General features: G+C 43.3%; 1 protein-coding gene across 2 annotated transcripts in view; it reads left to right on the forward strand.

The window, feature by feature from the left end:
• HOMER2 (homer scaffold protein 2) overlaps nucleotides 1-12,619 on the forward strand; it is a 60,108-nt gene extending 47,489 nt beyond the window's left edge. For both annotated transcript variants that reach the window (XM_055716327.1, XM_055716328.1), the window contains 6 exons: nucleotides 377-469; nucleotides 1,815-1,954; nucleotides 3,525-3,681; nucleotides 6,669-6,779; nucleotides 10,855-10,935; nucleotides 12,336-12,619. In XM_055716327.1, the coding sequence (XP_055572302.1) occupies nucleotides 377-469; nucleotides 1,815-1,954; nucleotides 3,525-3,681; nucleotides 6,669-6,779; nucleotides 10,855-10,935; nucleotides 12,336-12,524 (771 nt within the window). In that variant the 3' untranslated portion in view covers nucleotides 12,525-12,619. The remainder of the gene's footprint in view (nucleotides 1-376; nucleotides 470-1,814; nucleotides 1,955-3,524; nucleotides 3,682-6,668; nucleotides 6,780-10,854; nucleotides 10,936-12,335) is intronic.
• The last annotated feature ends 1,132 nt before the right edge of the window (nucleotides 12,620-13,751 follow it).

The following is a 13,751-nucleotide window of genomic DNA, read 5'->3' on the forward strand; positions in this document are numbered from 1 at the left end:
CTTGCTCTTAGGAATAGAAGACATTGATAATTTTTTTATCCAAACATATGGCTTTTATACTTTCAACTTCTAAGGGACTGTTAACACCAAGTGAAACAGAGGAAAGGAGGAAATAAACAAAACCAAATCAAACCAGGAGACACAGTTCCTTTTGCTCCACAGGTTTTACTGTGGTCAGCCAGAGCTGCAGAGATGTCCCTCTTTTAGCAACACCCACATTCCTTTTGAAACTCCCTGCCAAAGAATTAAAATGTTTTTTTCTTGCCAAAATTTTTAAATTATCAAAATTAGTTGTTCACTTTTAGAGATCTATGAACCATATAAATGCAATAATCTGATAAATCATTCTAATAAATACCTGTCATGCTTTTTCCAGTTTGCAGAGAAATTCCAAGAAGTAAAAGAAGCTGCCAAACTAGCAAGAGACAGATCTCAAGAGAAAATTGAGACTTCAAGCAATCATTCCCAGGTTTGTAATTTAGCTTTAATACCTGTATGCATACAAGATAAATAATTTAAAGTTAAATTTTCTAATGGACTGTACCAGCTTCTGGCAGCAAGCTTGAAGTATATAAAATGAAGATTGCTGAAGGTAATTGTCAGCTGCTGGACATTAGCACTGCCAGAGGAATATTTTTCATCCATCCATGCTCTTTGCCTTCATTTAAATCTTTTTTTTTTTCAGCAGTTCTCGAGCTGTTATAATTTGTTTAATAACAGGGAAAGCTATACATCCTTTGATTTGTACTGTTACGCAGTCTGGGTCACTGGAAAGCAGGCCAGTGTAGTGCTTCAGCAGAAAGTAAATGAGATTCATCCAGATAGTTCTTTTTGTCATCTAATCTACTTTTGAGGGAGTTTGGTTTGCTAGTGGAGACACTGTCCGTGTGGCCGTGGTGTGCCATTGCCCGGGGTGAGCGGTGGAGCGCTGTGGGGTGGGGGTGGGAACAGAGGCAGTGCTGTAGCGAGTGCTTGGAAGAAGCTTGTGTTGCGTATTTGTACAACACGCTCTATAGACAGCACACCTTGATATTGCCAGGTGCCTTCGTGTCCAGGGAGATCTGGGTTTCTTACAAATTGAAGAAATGGAGTGTTGTCCCAATCTCTTTAGACGTTTGATTGTAATTTCGTAGGCATTGCATTAGGTAAGAAGGAACCCTGTTCAGTGGACGTTCTTAGCTTGGGCTGATGTTTGGAGGAAAGCTGGATGAATTTTGATCAGAGAGGAATTCAGATGCATGATCAGAAAAAAGCTGTGGAATGCTTTTAGTCTTGTAACTACCCCCCTTTGTGGGGTCCACAAACACCGATCTGAGAGGCTGACTTGGGATACTCAGTTTTTAAAGTCTTTGGTCATGGCCTTTATGGTTCACTTTGTTTGTCCTCTGTTGGTGATCAGCACCAAGCAGTGTATGAATGGTATCTCTTTGGAGGAGCAGTAGCTTCTTTTTCTTAGTTTTGGTTTGGACTTTATGTGCTTCCAGGTGCACTGTATTGTTTCATTATCTCAAAAAAACCCGCAAAGAGCCTTTAGAAAACACAAGCCTTGCCAGTGAAACCACTTCAACATTTTTTTTAAACACTTTAAACTTTCATTTCATGCATCATTATCATTTTTTCATTCTTTTTAAAGAGATCAGCTTTGCAGCCAAGATGTAAAGGGTACGCGTTTGTCACCACTATTCTGCCAGGACAGCATATGCAGCCTAGGTCTCGGCAGGGTGGTTTGGGATCAAGATTACAAAGAAATTGGTGTTGTGGTGTTGCAGGAGATGCAGGAGGTACCCAGTGTTCATTTGTGTGTTGCACTGCAGGAATCTGGACGTGAAACACCATCTTCTACTCGAGCATCTAGTGTGAACGGGACAGACGATGAGAAGGCATCACATGGTGGTCCTGCTGAGGCACATCTCAAGTCTGAGAATGATAAATTAAAAATTGCTCTAGCCCAAAGGTGAAGTTCCTTTAATACCGAAATTGTATTGGAATAGCATGCAGTAATTAGCTGATAGCTAATGATATTAACAGAAATTACTCAAATGTAATAGCATTAATTTAAAATGGTGCAGCAGAATGGATGAATGAGCAGATTTTAGCAAGTACCTCCCAGTATCCAGTTGAGAGATATTTACCATTTAGTTTTCTCCTGATCCAGTTCATGATGAAATAAGATCTCCTTTATTCTGCTCATGCCAAGTCTTATAACCACCTTTGTTTGTGAACTTTTAGAGTTACAGAAGTAACATTAAAGCCATGGGGGAGCAATTGCTACTGATAATGTGTGAAGCCAATCTCTCTTCCTCTTTGAGTTTGCTACATTTACTTTGATGAAAATAGATATGGATATTTAAAATTATAAAAGGGAACTAACTCAACCGTAAAATGTTGAAGTGAGAAATACGATTTCATCAGGCTGCTTAGAAGCCTTAGGGAGATGTTTCTAAGGCTGTGGACAATGCCCATTGAAGTAACATTTTTTGCTATTTGCTTTGATAAATTATTTGAAAATGCTGAGAAGAGTAATTTGCAGCCTTAGTGAAAATATAGGCGTTGGAATATGCAAAGTTACAACATTAAAACAGAATAAGTCTCTACTGGGATCTTGCCTTGTCTGTCTCTTGCATGTTAATATATCTGTGAATGGAAGGGAAAATCTAGCAGGATCAAGCTGCTCTTAAAAAGCTATTTAAAAAATAAGGCAGCAGCACCATAAGCAGCATTACCCAGTGAGCAATTCTAAGGTTGCATATATTATGTTTGAAGTACATCATCTCTCTTTATTGACGTTTCAATAGCATAACCTATTTCAAATCATAATGTTTGCTCGTTCCTCCTGCTGAAGACACCTCCACGGGCAAGTAGCAACTGGCATGTAGGGAGTTTCAAAGCCTTCCTTCCATTCAGTCTCTAATCTCGTGCTCTACGCTGCAGCTTGAAGCTTTGGAGAATGAGTAGTTTAATTCTTCAGCGTTATGTAACACTGTTATATTTAAGGCTGAGCATTAAAAAAAAATCAAATATAGATAGCGTCAACCCCCTGACATCTTCCGTTCTGAATTATTGTACCATCTGCAAATGTGCAGAGTTGCTTTGTTGCAGGGGTACCACGTCCCCAGGCGCGCGGTGCCGCAGGTGCTCAGCGAGGCGCAGCCGTGTGGCTCTGGAGGTGAGCACAGACCGTGCACAGCACCGAGTAAAGCCCCTGCTCGCAGATGGTGGAGATCCCAGCTGTCAGCTTAACCCCACAGCCTGCTTCGACAGCAGGACTTCTGTTCCACACACACAGGTCACTGTTTCTGGAGTTGATAGATCCCTTTGTTTTGGCAGAAACAGTCAGATTAAGGCTTATGTTCTCCTTAGGCAGGCAATGGCTAAAGGCAGTTAACGCGCATCTGAGTACTTTTATCTGATAACAACAAATTACTGATTTTTCCACACAGGTGGATGAGTGTGCAGTCAGGTAAACAATAATGATACGCAGGAATCTAAGGTGAAGCCACCTAATGGCACCCTGTTTTTCTCAGTTCATGCAATGTGAAGAAGTGGGAGACAGAGCTGCAGACGCTGCGGGAGAGCAATGCCCGTCTGACCACGGCGCTGCAGGAGTCGGCGGCCAGCATCGAGCACTGGAAGAAGCAGTTCTCAGCCTGCAAGGAGGAAAACGACCAGCTCAGGAGCAAGGTAGCAGAGCATACCCAGAGGAGAGCCAGCTCTTCCAGTTAGCTGCTCCTGCCATTGCTCTTCCTCTTGGATTTCTGCTGCTTTATCTTTGTGTATGTTGTGTGTTAGGAGATGGATTTTGTCTTTGAAAGGAAGGCGGCGGGTAAGGCAGCTGCTTCCCTCTGTGCACAGCGCGCAGGGAAGTTCAAAGGGCTGGGGATCAGCAGGGGGACTGGTGCTGCCACATCATGAGAAGCTCCCTGCCTCTTGGTTTGGGAGGCTTGGTGTCAGCAGGGCTTGCTGGCCAGGGTGATGACGAAACAGAAAGGTTTTAGAAGTGGGATTACCTTGCATATCCTTTTCAAAGTGCACTCAAATACTGCCAGGTGATGAATGAGCAAGAAGGCATGGTTATGGCCGGGTTACCCCCAGGAAACCAACTGGGAACCACCCTATTGGAAGCAAAGCCTGATGGCAGGCAGGGAAATGAGGATGTGAGCTATGCTGTCAGCTCTGCGTGCTGTGAGCCCAGTCCTCCAGCACTAATGCTGGGCACATCTCATCCAGAACCCTGCCAAGAGGCTTCCATAGAATTACAGAATCACAGAATGGTTTGGGTTGGAAGAGGCCTTAAAGACCACCTAGTTCCAACCCCCCACCACGGGCAGGGACCCCTCCCACCAGCCCAGGTTGCTCCCAGCCCCGTCCAGCCTGGCCTTGGGCACTGCCAGGGATGGGGCATCCACAGCTGATCTGGGCAGCCTGGGCCAGCGCCTCAGCACTCTTACAGTGAAGAATTTCTTCCTTATATCTAGTCTAAATCTACCCTCTTTCAGTTTAAAGCCATTCCCCCTGTCCTGTCATTACATGCCCTTGTATAAAGCCCCTCTCCAGCTCTGTTGCAGGCCCCTCCAGGTGCTGGCAGGCAGCTGTAAGGTCTCCCCAGAGCCTTCTCTCCTCCAGGCTGAACAACCCCAACTCTCCCAGCCTGTCTGCACAGGAGAGGTGCTCCAGCCCCCTGATCATCTTTGTGGCCTCCTCTGGACTTGCTCCAACAGGTCCATGTCCTCCTTATATTGGGGAGCCCGGAGCTGGATGCAGCGCTGCAGGTGGGGTGTCCTGAGAGCAGAGGGGCAGAATCCCCCCCCCCCAGCCTGCTGGTCACGCTCCTTGTGATGCTGCCCAGGATACGGCTGGCTTTCTGGGCTGCGAGCGCACATTGCTGGGTTGTGTTGTCAGGCAGGCATTGCCAAAAGCCTTCGCTCTGTTTCTGAGCACATTTCTCAGTAGTGTAAGACCGAGGGTTAGCAGTAGCTACAGCAGAGAACAATTCAGAAGTTTAAATTTTTAAAGCCTGTTTCAATGCATCATTGGTACTGTCCCTCAAATAATACTGTATATTACTTATATTGTATTACCCTCAGACAATACTGCTATCAGTAACAGCCCCACACGGGGCTGGCACTGACCTGGGCTGGGGGAGCCTGGTTTCTGTGAGCGCTGCTTGCAGGGATAACTTCATTCTATTCATCTTCAGTGTGTTTGGAAAAGCTGGATCCTTTTCCTGCTCACATAGATGGATCACTGGGATGTTTGAAGTACAGACCAGATTGTATCAGTCTGTTGAGGATTTTTTTTTGCTTTAGTGTTGCTTTCAAAGAAGGAAGGAATTTTGTATCTTTTGGTATGTCAGTAGGCTGCAAATAGTAATTTGGCATTGAAGGTGGCCTGGGTTGTTTTGTCAGCATTGAAGGTCCATGTGGAGCAACCTTTTCCCAAGACAGATGTTCTATCTATTCACATGCATTTTAGTTGTGCACAGCGATAATTCAGAGATCCGACCAAAGATCCTTCACAGAGCGTAACTGATGTTACGTTAACAAATTAGTATTAGTTGTTACATGATTTAGGTCCCTATATCCATTCTGGTTTGGATAAGGGAGAAGTGAGAGACTGGAACAGTATGTTATAAGAAAATACCATAATTTACAGTGTAGTTCTTTACTTTTCTATACTGTTGCAGAGAAATGTTGTTCTCATTAACTGATCAAACATGCCACATCTCAGTAGCTGTAGCCTAGATATGAAGAGATTATCAAAACACTGCCTTCCTGCAGCTGCGTAGTCATCATACCAGTGACTACTAGCCAGACTGTGCAGCAACGCTGTCTGTACAATGCGCTGTCTTTTTCTGTACGGAGAGGTTTTCTGAGCTTTTCTCCCAAGCACACTCCTTGCTCGGTGCTCACGCTCCACCACTGCAATGCCCTGGGAAGTTCCTTCTCCTTTACTAATTGGGTCAGAATTTTTTGCATATTGCTCTACCTTTGAATGAGGGAAGTTATAATCCCAAAGCGACATGAAGCTGAGAATTAAAGTACATACTTTAATGAGCTGGCCCGTTGGCCTGTGGGAAGTGCATCCCCTGGGAGCCAAGTCCAGAGCTGGCAGGAGGAGGTATGGAGAGAGCAAAGCACATCCCTGGGCGAGAGAACAAAGCAGAATACGTTGCTCTGAACTGGTTCTCCCCTCAAAGTTTTGATGTTGTGTCCCTCATACTACAGCTAGAATAATAAGCAGCCCCTAAGGAGGCAAAGCTGGGAGTGCTGGAGAGTTTCTTCTCCTTGCTGCCTTAAGAAAACCCATCCCTTATAGTGTTGTGTTGGTTTCATAGAAGTGAAGTGCAGATTTTATCCCCAGCTCCACTTTTTTTTAGATCAGTGTTTTGTGTATTCCTGAATACTTATATGAGATACTGTATGAGAGAGAATAAACACAGTCCCAGGGCTTCCTAGTGGATGTGTAAATTGGCTTTTTTTTAAGGAAAGAAGCGATAATTTGGTTGCAGTGAATCTAGTGCTATGATTTACGAAACAGACCCATGATAAAGTAAAATTGTCTGTGCTTCCCTCTGCTCAGTGGAGCAATGCCTATTTACATCAGCTGTGTTCTGCCCCAGATTTTCAGAAATTTAAAAAATTTCATCTAATGTCTGACATTTCTTAAAGATTGAAGAACTGGAGGAACAGTGCAATGAAATAAATAAAGAGAAGGAAAGAAATGCACAGCTGAGTAGACGCCTCCAGGAGCTGGAAACAGAACTTCAGGACAAAGAGCTGGTGAGTGCCCCGAACAACAGAAAAGGCATGCTTTGGAGTTTGAGTAGATCTGTCTGCTTCTCCCTTGGGGTGTTAGGTTGATGGACTGGCTTCCCTACAGCCAGAAGCAGCCCGATGCCTCAGGGTGTTGTGTGTTTCTGGATTTTCCATGTACAGCTCCTTAGCAACAGTTTGATAGAATTCCTCAGTCTCAGTTTCATGACACATTCTGTGCTGTGACAGCACACTTTAATTTGACAGTGGTTAACAAACATGACGGTTCTATGTGTACAACACTTTAGTTCTAAAAGAAGAGCTGGACTGGTGAAACTTGTTACCCAAAGCCAGACACATGTGTGCTAGAACAGTTTCATTTGCCAGCCCCCATGCCCTGAATTCCCCTAGACATCAGGACCATCATTAGAAAGAGATCATTTACAAAATAACTTGGCGTTTGTGTAACAAGTCCTGTTTCTTTTTCCAGATGGCTCATAGTCTTTGCCATTTTATGGTCTCCCTCTGATCTCAGGACTAATGCCAAAAGCGAGAAATTCAGATTCATTTAGAGTACCCCAGTTTGTCACTTTTGACATGTAAGGTGTTCATTTTTCTAAGGAAAATGAGGTTGATGCCTTGGAGCCCCTGAACAGTGGGGGAAATAATGGGATTCTTGGGGTTTTTCCTTCATTACAGTGACCAAATGCTCTGTGCTGGCTGAAGAGGAAAAGCTGTCAGCAGGTGCAGTAAAGTTTGTCATGTGCCATTACAGCATCTCTACTGGTGCTCTTAAAAGCAATGCTGTTAAGGGGTTTTAAGATGGCACAAGGAAATAGTTTAGGGAGATGGATTTTGATGCACTGTTACAAATGTAATATGGTTTTCAGCCCTGTATTTCAAAGGAAAATGTCATGCTTTCTTCCTAACCTTTCTGTGGTAATAGCATGTATAATAACCCTTATTCTCTACTCGTGTTTTCCTCAAGATTCATGTTTTTATTGTACCAAATGAACCAGAAAATTGATTGACTTGTGAATATTACATGCCTATCTTCCGTTTGCACTGACAATACACTAACTTGTTTTCAGACTGCATACTTACGTTGGCAGGTTCTTGATTAGGTCTAAACCACCCGTAAATGACCTTTTCATGGTCTGCAATTCAAACCAGCATGAAGCCTGCTCATGGACATTGCCATGTAAGAGGAGCTGCTGGTATCCTCTTCGTGTAGGAAATAAGTAGAGAGAAATGTAAAGACAGGAGGATCAGGACAGAGCTATCTAGAAAAATATTTATATTTATATATATAAAATTATATATTTATATGTAGAGATATATAGTATATATTTTTTATTATTTTCATTTATTTTATATATATATCATATGCCACATACCATATATATATACACACACATACACTGTATTATACTCTACATAGTAAGGATACAGTATAGTAGTCATATATACAGTAAGTGTACATAGTATAATATGTTTATATTTTGAGATGTGAGCTCCTAGGCATTATTTATGTATATACAGATATATATGCATGGGAGCTCATATCTCAAAACAAAAGGGTAAGTTAGCCTTTCTTTCCCCTGTATCAGCAGCTGGGACATTGCATGGATATAGTTACATTAGTTAAATTCTTCAGTGCAGTTCACAAAAAAGCTGTAGCATTATGTGATTTGTCTTCACATATTAATGTAAACTAATGCTGAAAAATGGGAGGAAACAACAAGAGCAGTCAGAGTTGGCCTGGAATTACAGAATTTCTAAAAAGAAAAAGAATTTATTGATGTAGTGGTGCTTTTGGCAAACCTCAGAAGAAAGAGACTTGCTCTCCAGGATGCACTGGATTCTTGTGAAATTTGGGTGATACTGGAAGTGCTGAGCATTGGTGTACTTAGAACAAGGGAATCGGGAGGACTTGAGGAGAAATGTTATTGTCTGGTTCTGTGGAAGAGCTTGATTTACGGATTCTGTTGCACTCACATTACGCTGTAAGTTCACCTGTTAGGGAAGAAACCAACCTTTCATAGCCAAAAAATCTGCCTTTCTAATAGGGCTGGTTTTGCTATCCTGTGTCAGTACAGCTCAGAGAGGATCACAGAATCACAGAATGGTTTGGGTTGGAAGAGGCCTTAAAGACCATCTAGTTCCAACCCCCCGCCATGGGCAGGGACCCCTCCCACCAGCCCAGGTTGCTCCCAGCCCCGTCCAGCCTGGCCTTGGGCACTGCCAGGGATGGGGCATCCACAGCTGCGCTGGGCAGCCTGGGCCAGCGCCTCATCACTCTTACAGTGAAGAATTTCTTCCTTATATCTAGTCTAAATCTACCCTCTTTCAGTTTAAAGCCATTCCCCCTGTCCTGTCATTACATGCCCTTGTATAAAGCCCCTCTCCAGCTCTGTTGCAGGCCCCTCCAGGTGCTGGCAGGCAGCTGTAAGGTCTCCCCAGAGCCTTCTCTCCTCCAGGCTGAACAACCCCAGCTCTCCCAGCCTGTCTGCACAGGAGAGGTGCTCCAGCCCTCTGATCATCTTTGTGGCCTCCTCTGGACTTGTTCCAACAGGTCCATGTCCTCATTATGTTGGGGGGCCTGGAGCTGGATGCAGCGCTGCAGGTGGGGTCTCACAAGAGTGGAGCAGAGGTGGGGGAATCGCCTCCCTTTGCCTGCTGGCCATGCTTCTTTTGGTGCGGCCCAGGATACGACTGGCTTTCTGGGCTGCGAGCACACGTTGCTGGGTCATGTTGAGCTTCTCATCAACCAACACCCCCAAGTTGTCCTCCTCAGAGCTGCTCTCAATCCATTCTCTGCCCGGCCCGTATTGATCTGGGTGTTGCCCCAACCCAGGAGCAGGACCTTGTGCTTGGCCTTGCTGAACTTCATGAGGTTTGCATGGGCCCACCTCTCAGGCCTGTCAAGGTCCCTCTGGTCGGATCCCTTCCCTCCTGTGTGTTGACCATACCACACAGCTTGGTGTTGTGGCAAACTTGCCGAGGATGCACTTGATCCCACTCTATCCCACTATGTACCAAAAAATATGTTGAACAGCAGTGGTCCCAATGCTGACCACCCCTGAGGAGCACCACTCATCACTGATCTCGGCTTGGACTGGAACTCTTTGAGTTCTTTGAGTGTGACCATCCAGCCAATTTCTTATCCACCGAGTGGCCCATCCATCAAATCCATGTCTCTCCAATTTAGAGACAAGGATGTCATGCAGGACAGTGTCAGATGTTCTACACGAGTCCAGGGCTATGCCCCTACTTACTCTTGAGACCGTAACCTATGTGGGCAGTTTCTGGAGGAGATTCTTGCACTCTCTTCAAGTCACAGAGTATTTTTTGGCCCTGCAAATGTACTTTTCAGCTGCTCTGACAGTCCTTCTGCAAAATGTACAGGCTATGAGTCTTTCCCTACTACCCACATTAGTCGTGTTTGTTTGTGGTGTTCATGTAGTCAAGGTGTCTTAATTTCCATCAGAGATGTGGACTTCTGTCAAGTCGCATTGCTCTTTTCATGAACTCCTTTCAGCTAGTCCTCTCAGTTTGGATAGTGATGCCAGAATCAAATACAGATTTCAGGGGGCGGTTCTCAGAGCTGTACAGTGGAGGAAAGCCCATTGCAGCTGTGCTCTGTAATGATGCCTCTCTATATGCAGCTCGCAGTGCCACTGGCCTTTTTTTACTGCCATATATCATTGAAAATTCATGTCTAATTTGCTCTTTGCTACCATCTATAAATGGCTTGTAGCATTACAGCCCTTCAGATTTCTCTGTTATTGAATGTATCTTTTACATAGGTATGTGTTTTAGGTGTAGATTGCGTTAATATAATTAAAATGGCATTCGTGTTAGAGATTAGATTACATTGTCTGTTTTAGAGCTACGAAGTAAAAAATGTAGTGAAAAAATTATTCTAATAGAAAATTAACGTGTTTTGGAATGCAGACATGATATTTTGATTATTTTACATCCAAATACTGTGCAGAATACAATAAAATATGCAAAGCCATTTCATATTCTCAAATTTTCATTATGTTTTAAATTGAGGCTTGCACTAGTGTTTTTTTTTTTTTCTTTTATGTTTTCAAAGGAACTGGAAGAGCTTCGAAAGCAGGGTGAAATTATACCACAGCTAATGTCAGAATGTGAATCTGTATCTCAACAACTACAGGTACAGTTTAGCAATGAAATTAATTTTAAAATAGTTGATACATTTACTTTCTTTCTCACAACTATATGCTTTTTTCTGTTCAGAATTCAGTGTTTGAAGGCAAAAGAGCTCCAGTTTGTAAAAACAGAAATTGCTAATTACATGCAAAATGCACCATGCCCTTCCCAGCACAGGAGTAATGAAATGGCTGTTTCTTTGCCTTGCTGTTTGCAGAAATTGGTTTGCCTGCGATCATGCTGCATCTGTCTCCTGCAGATTCCAGCCTATCCTGTATCCCTTATTTCTGCTGCTCTGGGTCTGTGAAGCCACACCTCAGCCGTGTGTGTCGAGCAGCACTCCAAGACCTGTGGCTAATTGCTGCAGTGGAACCAGGGAGAGCTTTTTGGAAAGAAACAGAGAGTGTAGCTGCTCACCACCAGGGAAAAAAGTTCACCTGAGGATGCATTTACATGCTGCGTCACTCCTTTCCAGCAATGTGTAGCTCGCCACGGTGGCTTGGGTTTGCACGTGTGGCTCCTCTGCTGGGAGGGCTGTGGGAGCCCTGCCCCAGCCAGCGGCTAGGCTTTGGCCATCACTTGTGAAAGTCAGGGCTTGTGTAAATGTAGTAAATTGATACATGAAAGGAGAACAAATATAAACAGTCTCACCGATGAAATAAAATCCGGTCAATCAAATAAGCCATCGCTCTGATAATCAAAATAATCTAAAATCGTTTAGAAGGCTGATGAGGAGTGCAGATGCTGAAAATGGTTAAAATACTAATTTTTTTTGATTCGGTATGGTAAAGTGTGTCATCTATGGCTTTTAGTGAGAATAAGCATGTGCTTACGTGCATGAAATGGAGAACAACAGGCAGAAGAGCTAATGCGAGGGGAAAATAATAGAATGAACTGCAGGGGAGGTGTTAGGCGGCTGACTTGTTCCTTGCCTGAGTGCTGACACAAAGTGAAACTCCTAAAAAAATACCAATAAATCCAAAAGTGCTGAATAAAGCAATATTACTCCTCAGACAGTATTTTCTAAGCTTGTTTTTCAAGGTTAAACCACCATAGATAATTCTGCATGTAACTGGTGGCACAGTGTCTAGTTCTGGAGCTGTAGCAATGACAGAAATATATGCACAGTGCATGATTTAAATCCAGCTGAATTTTAAGATATCAACCAAATGACAAAATCTGATGCAAAGCATCTTTTCCAGTTAATCTGTGTTCTTTCCTGCATGGGTTTTCTTCCCTTTTAATCTGACTAGCACGTGTCACTTGCTCTCAGAGGTGCTTATGTTACCAGTCTGCAGAAGTCAAAGCAAACTTTTACAGCCCAGCTGTCATTCGTAGCTTTACCCTATTAAATGGTGTTCATCCTTCTCTGTGATTCATCTTATTGTCTCTTTTGTCTTTAAGGCTGCTGAGAAAAAGAACAAAGATCTTGAAGAGAAAGTCAGAACACTAAGGACAGAAGTCGAAGAGAGCAAACATAGGCAGACCAACCTTAAAACTGAATTAAAGAATTTTTTAGATGTACTAGATGGGAAGATAGATGAATTACATGATTTCCGACAAGGACTGTCTAAACTTGGGATTGACAATTAGATGGCAATAGATTTTTTTTGTAATCTAGGGTCTGGATGTTTGATGTTTTGTTGATCCCAAACGTGTGTTTTACAAAATATAATTAGAATGTTCCACTTGTTTGCATTGGTTTTGTACATAGAGGCTGAAAATTTGCTGTGGGGTTTCTTTTGTTTTGTTTTTTTTTGTTTGTTTGTTTGATTATTTTCCAAACCAATTGTGCTGCTCGCTGAATTCTGTTGAGATTAGAAACTTCCTATATTGCTGCTCTGGCTTCGTGGGGTTGGGAACAGGTGGAGGGTTCTGTCTCAGGAATCTGGAACTAGATCTACCTTAAAATGAATATGCAGTTAGTTGTTGCAGGGAAATTTATATCTTTCTTAAGGGCTGTTGCAACCATAGAAACTGAAAACAAGTCTTTCTTGTCCGGACTATCAGCACTCCTAGCAACATCCAGTTTTATTCCTTGGTGGAGCAGAAAGAAGATTAGCTGGAGCTCCTGCAGTTTGTAAAATGTGCCTATGATGAGCTGCAGTCAAGTAAATCACACAGATACCAGGATCTTTAGGGACCACATCAGTCGGGCCTGAGTCACTGAAAAAAAATCCAGTGGATTTCAGATAACCTCTGATTCAGGTTGTGTGTGCTTGCCTGGACCCTCACAGCACAAAGTCAATGATGTAGAAAGGAATTTCAGCTCTTGAAGTCAAGCATCTTACCCAGTAGGTGAGGACAGCTTCTCTTGCTTAGCAAGATCATCTCTCTTTGGCCTTCAGTTTTGAACCCACGTAGTTCCATCGTTATGTGCATCCCTGAAAAATGCCCACCTGAGTCTTGGGACGAGATACTTACTTTAAAAAGTGGTGTGTTGCTGGTTTGTACACAGGGCGCGTGCACCTCTGTGCAGGTTGATTTCTGTTGATTAACTTCTGCAGTAGTGGAGGAAGAGATGTTCATCCGAACAGCAATATAAGGTTACTTGAAGGTGTTACTCAGAAGCCAGGTTCTGCCCAGGAGACTTGCAGGGTCACAACCACATGAAATCAAAATCCTTTCCTATGATTTCTGCATTCTCACCTCGTACATCTTTGACAGTAGGGTGGGAATCAGTCACCAAGTTAGACTGTCCAAAAAAAAAGAAACCCAACCCAAAAGGCAGAAATGCTATTGCATTCTCAAATTGATTATTCAGCAGCTCTAAGTATGTTTTCAGAAATACCAGGTCATATGCTGGGCTCCAGCAAGAAG

Source organism: Falco cherrug, chromosome 7 (genome assembly GCF_023634085.1).
Source record: "Falco cherrug isolate bFalChe1 chromosome 7, bFalChe1.pri, whole genome shotgun sequence".
NCBI classification, from domain to species: Eukaryota; Metazoa; Chordata; class Aves; order Falconiformes; family Falconidae; genus Falco; species Falco cherrug.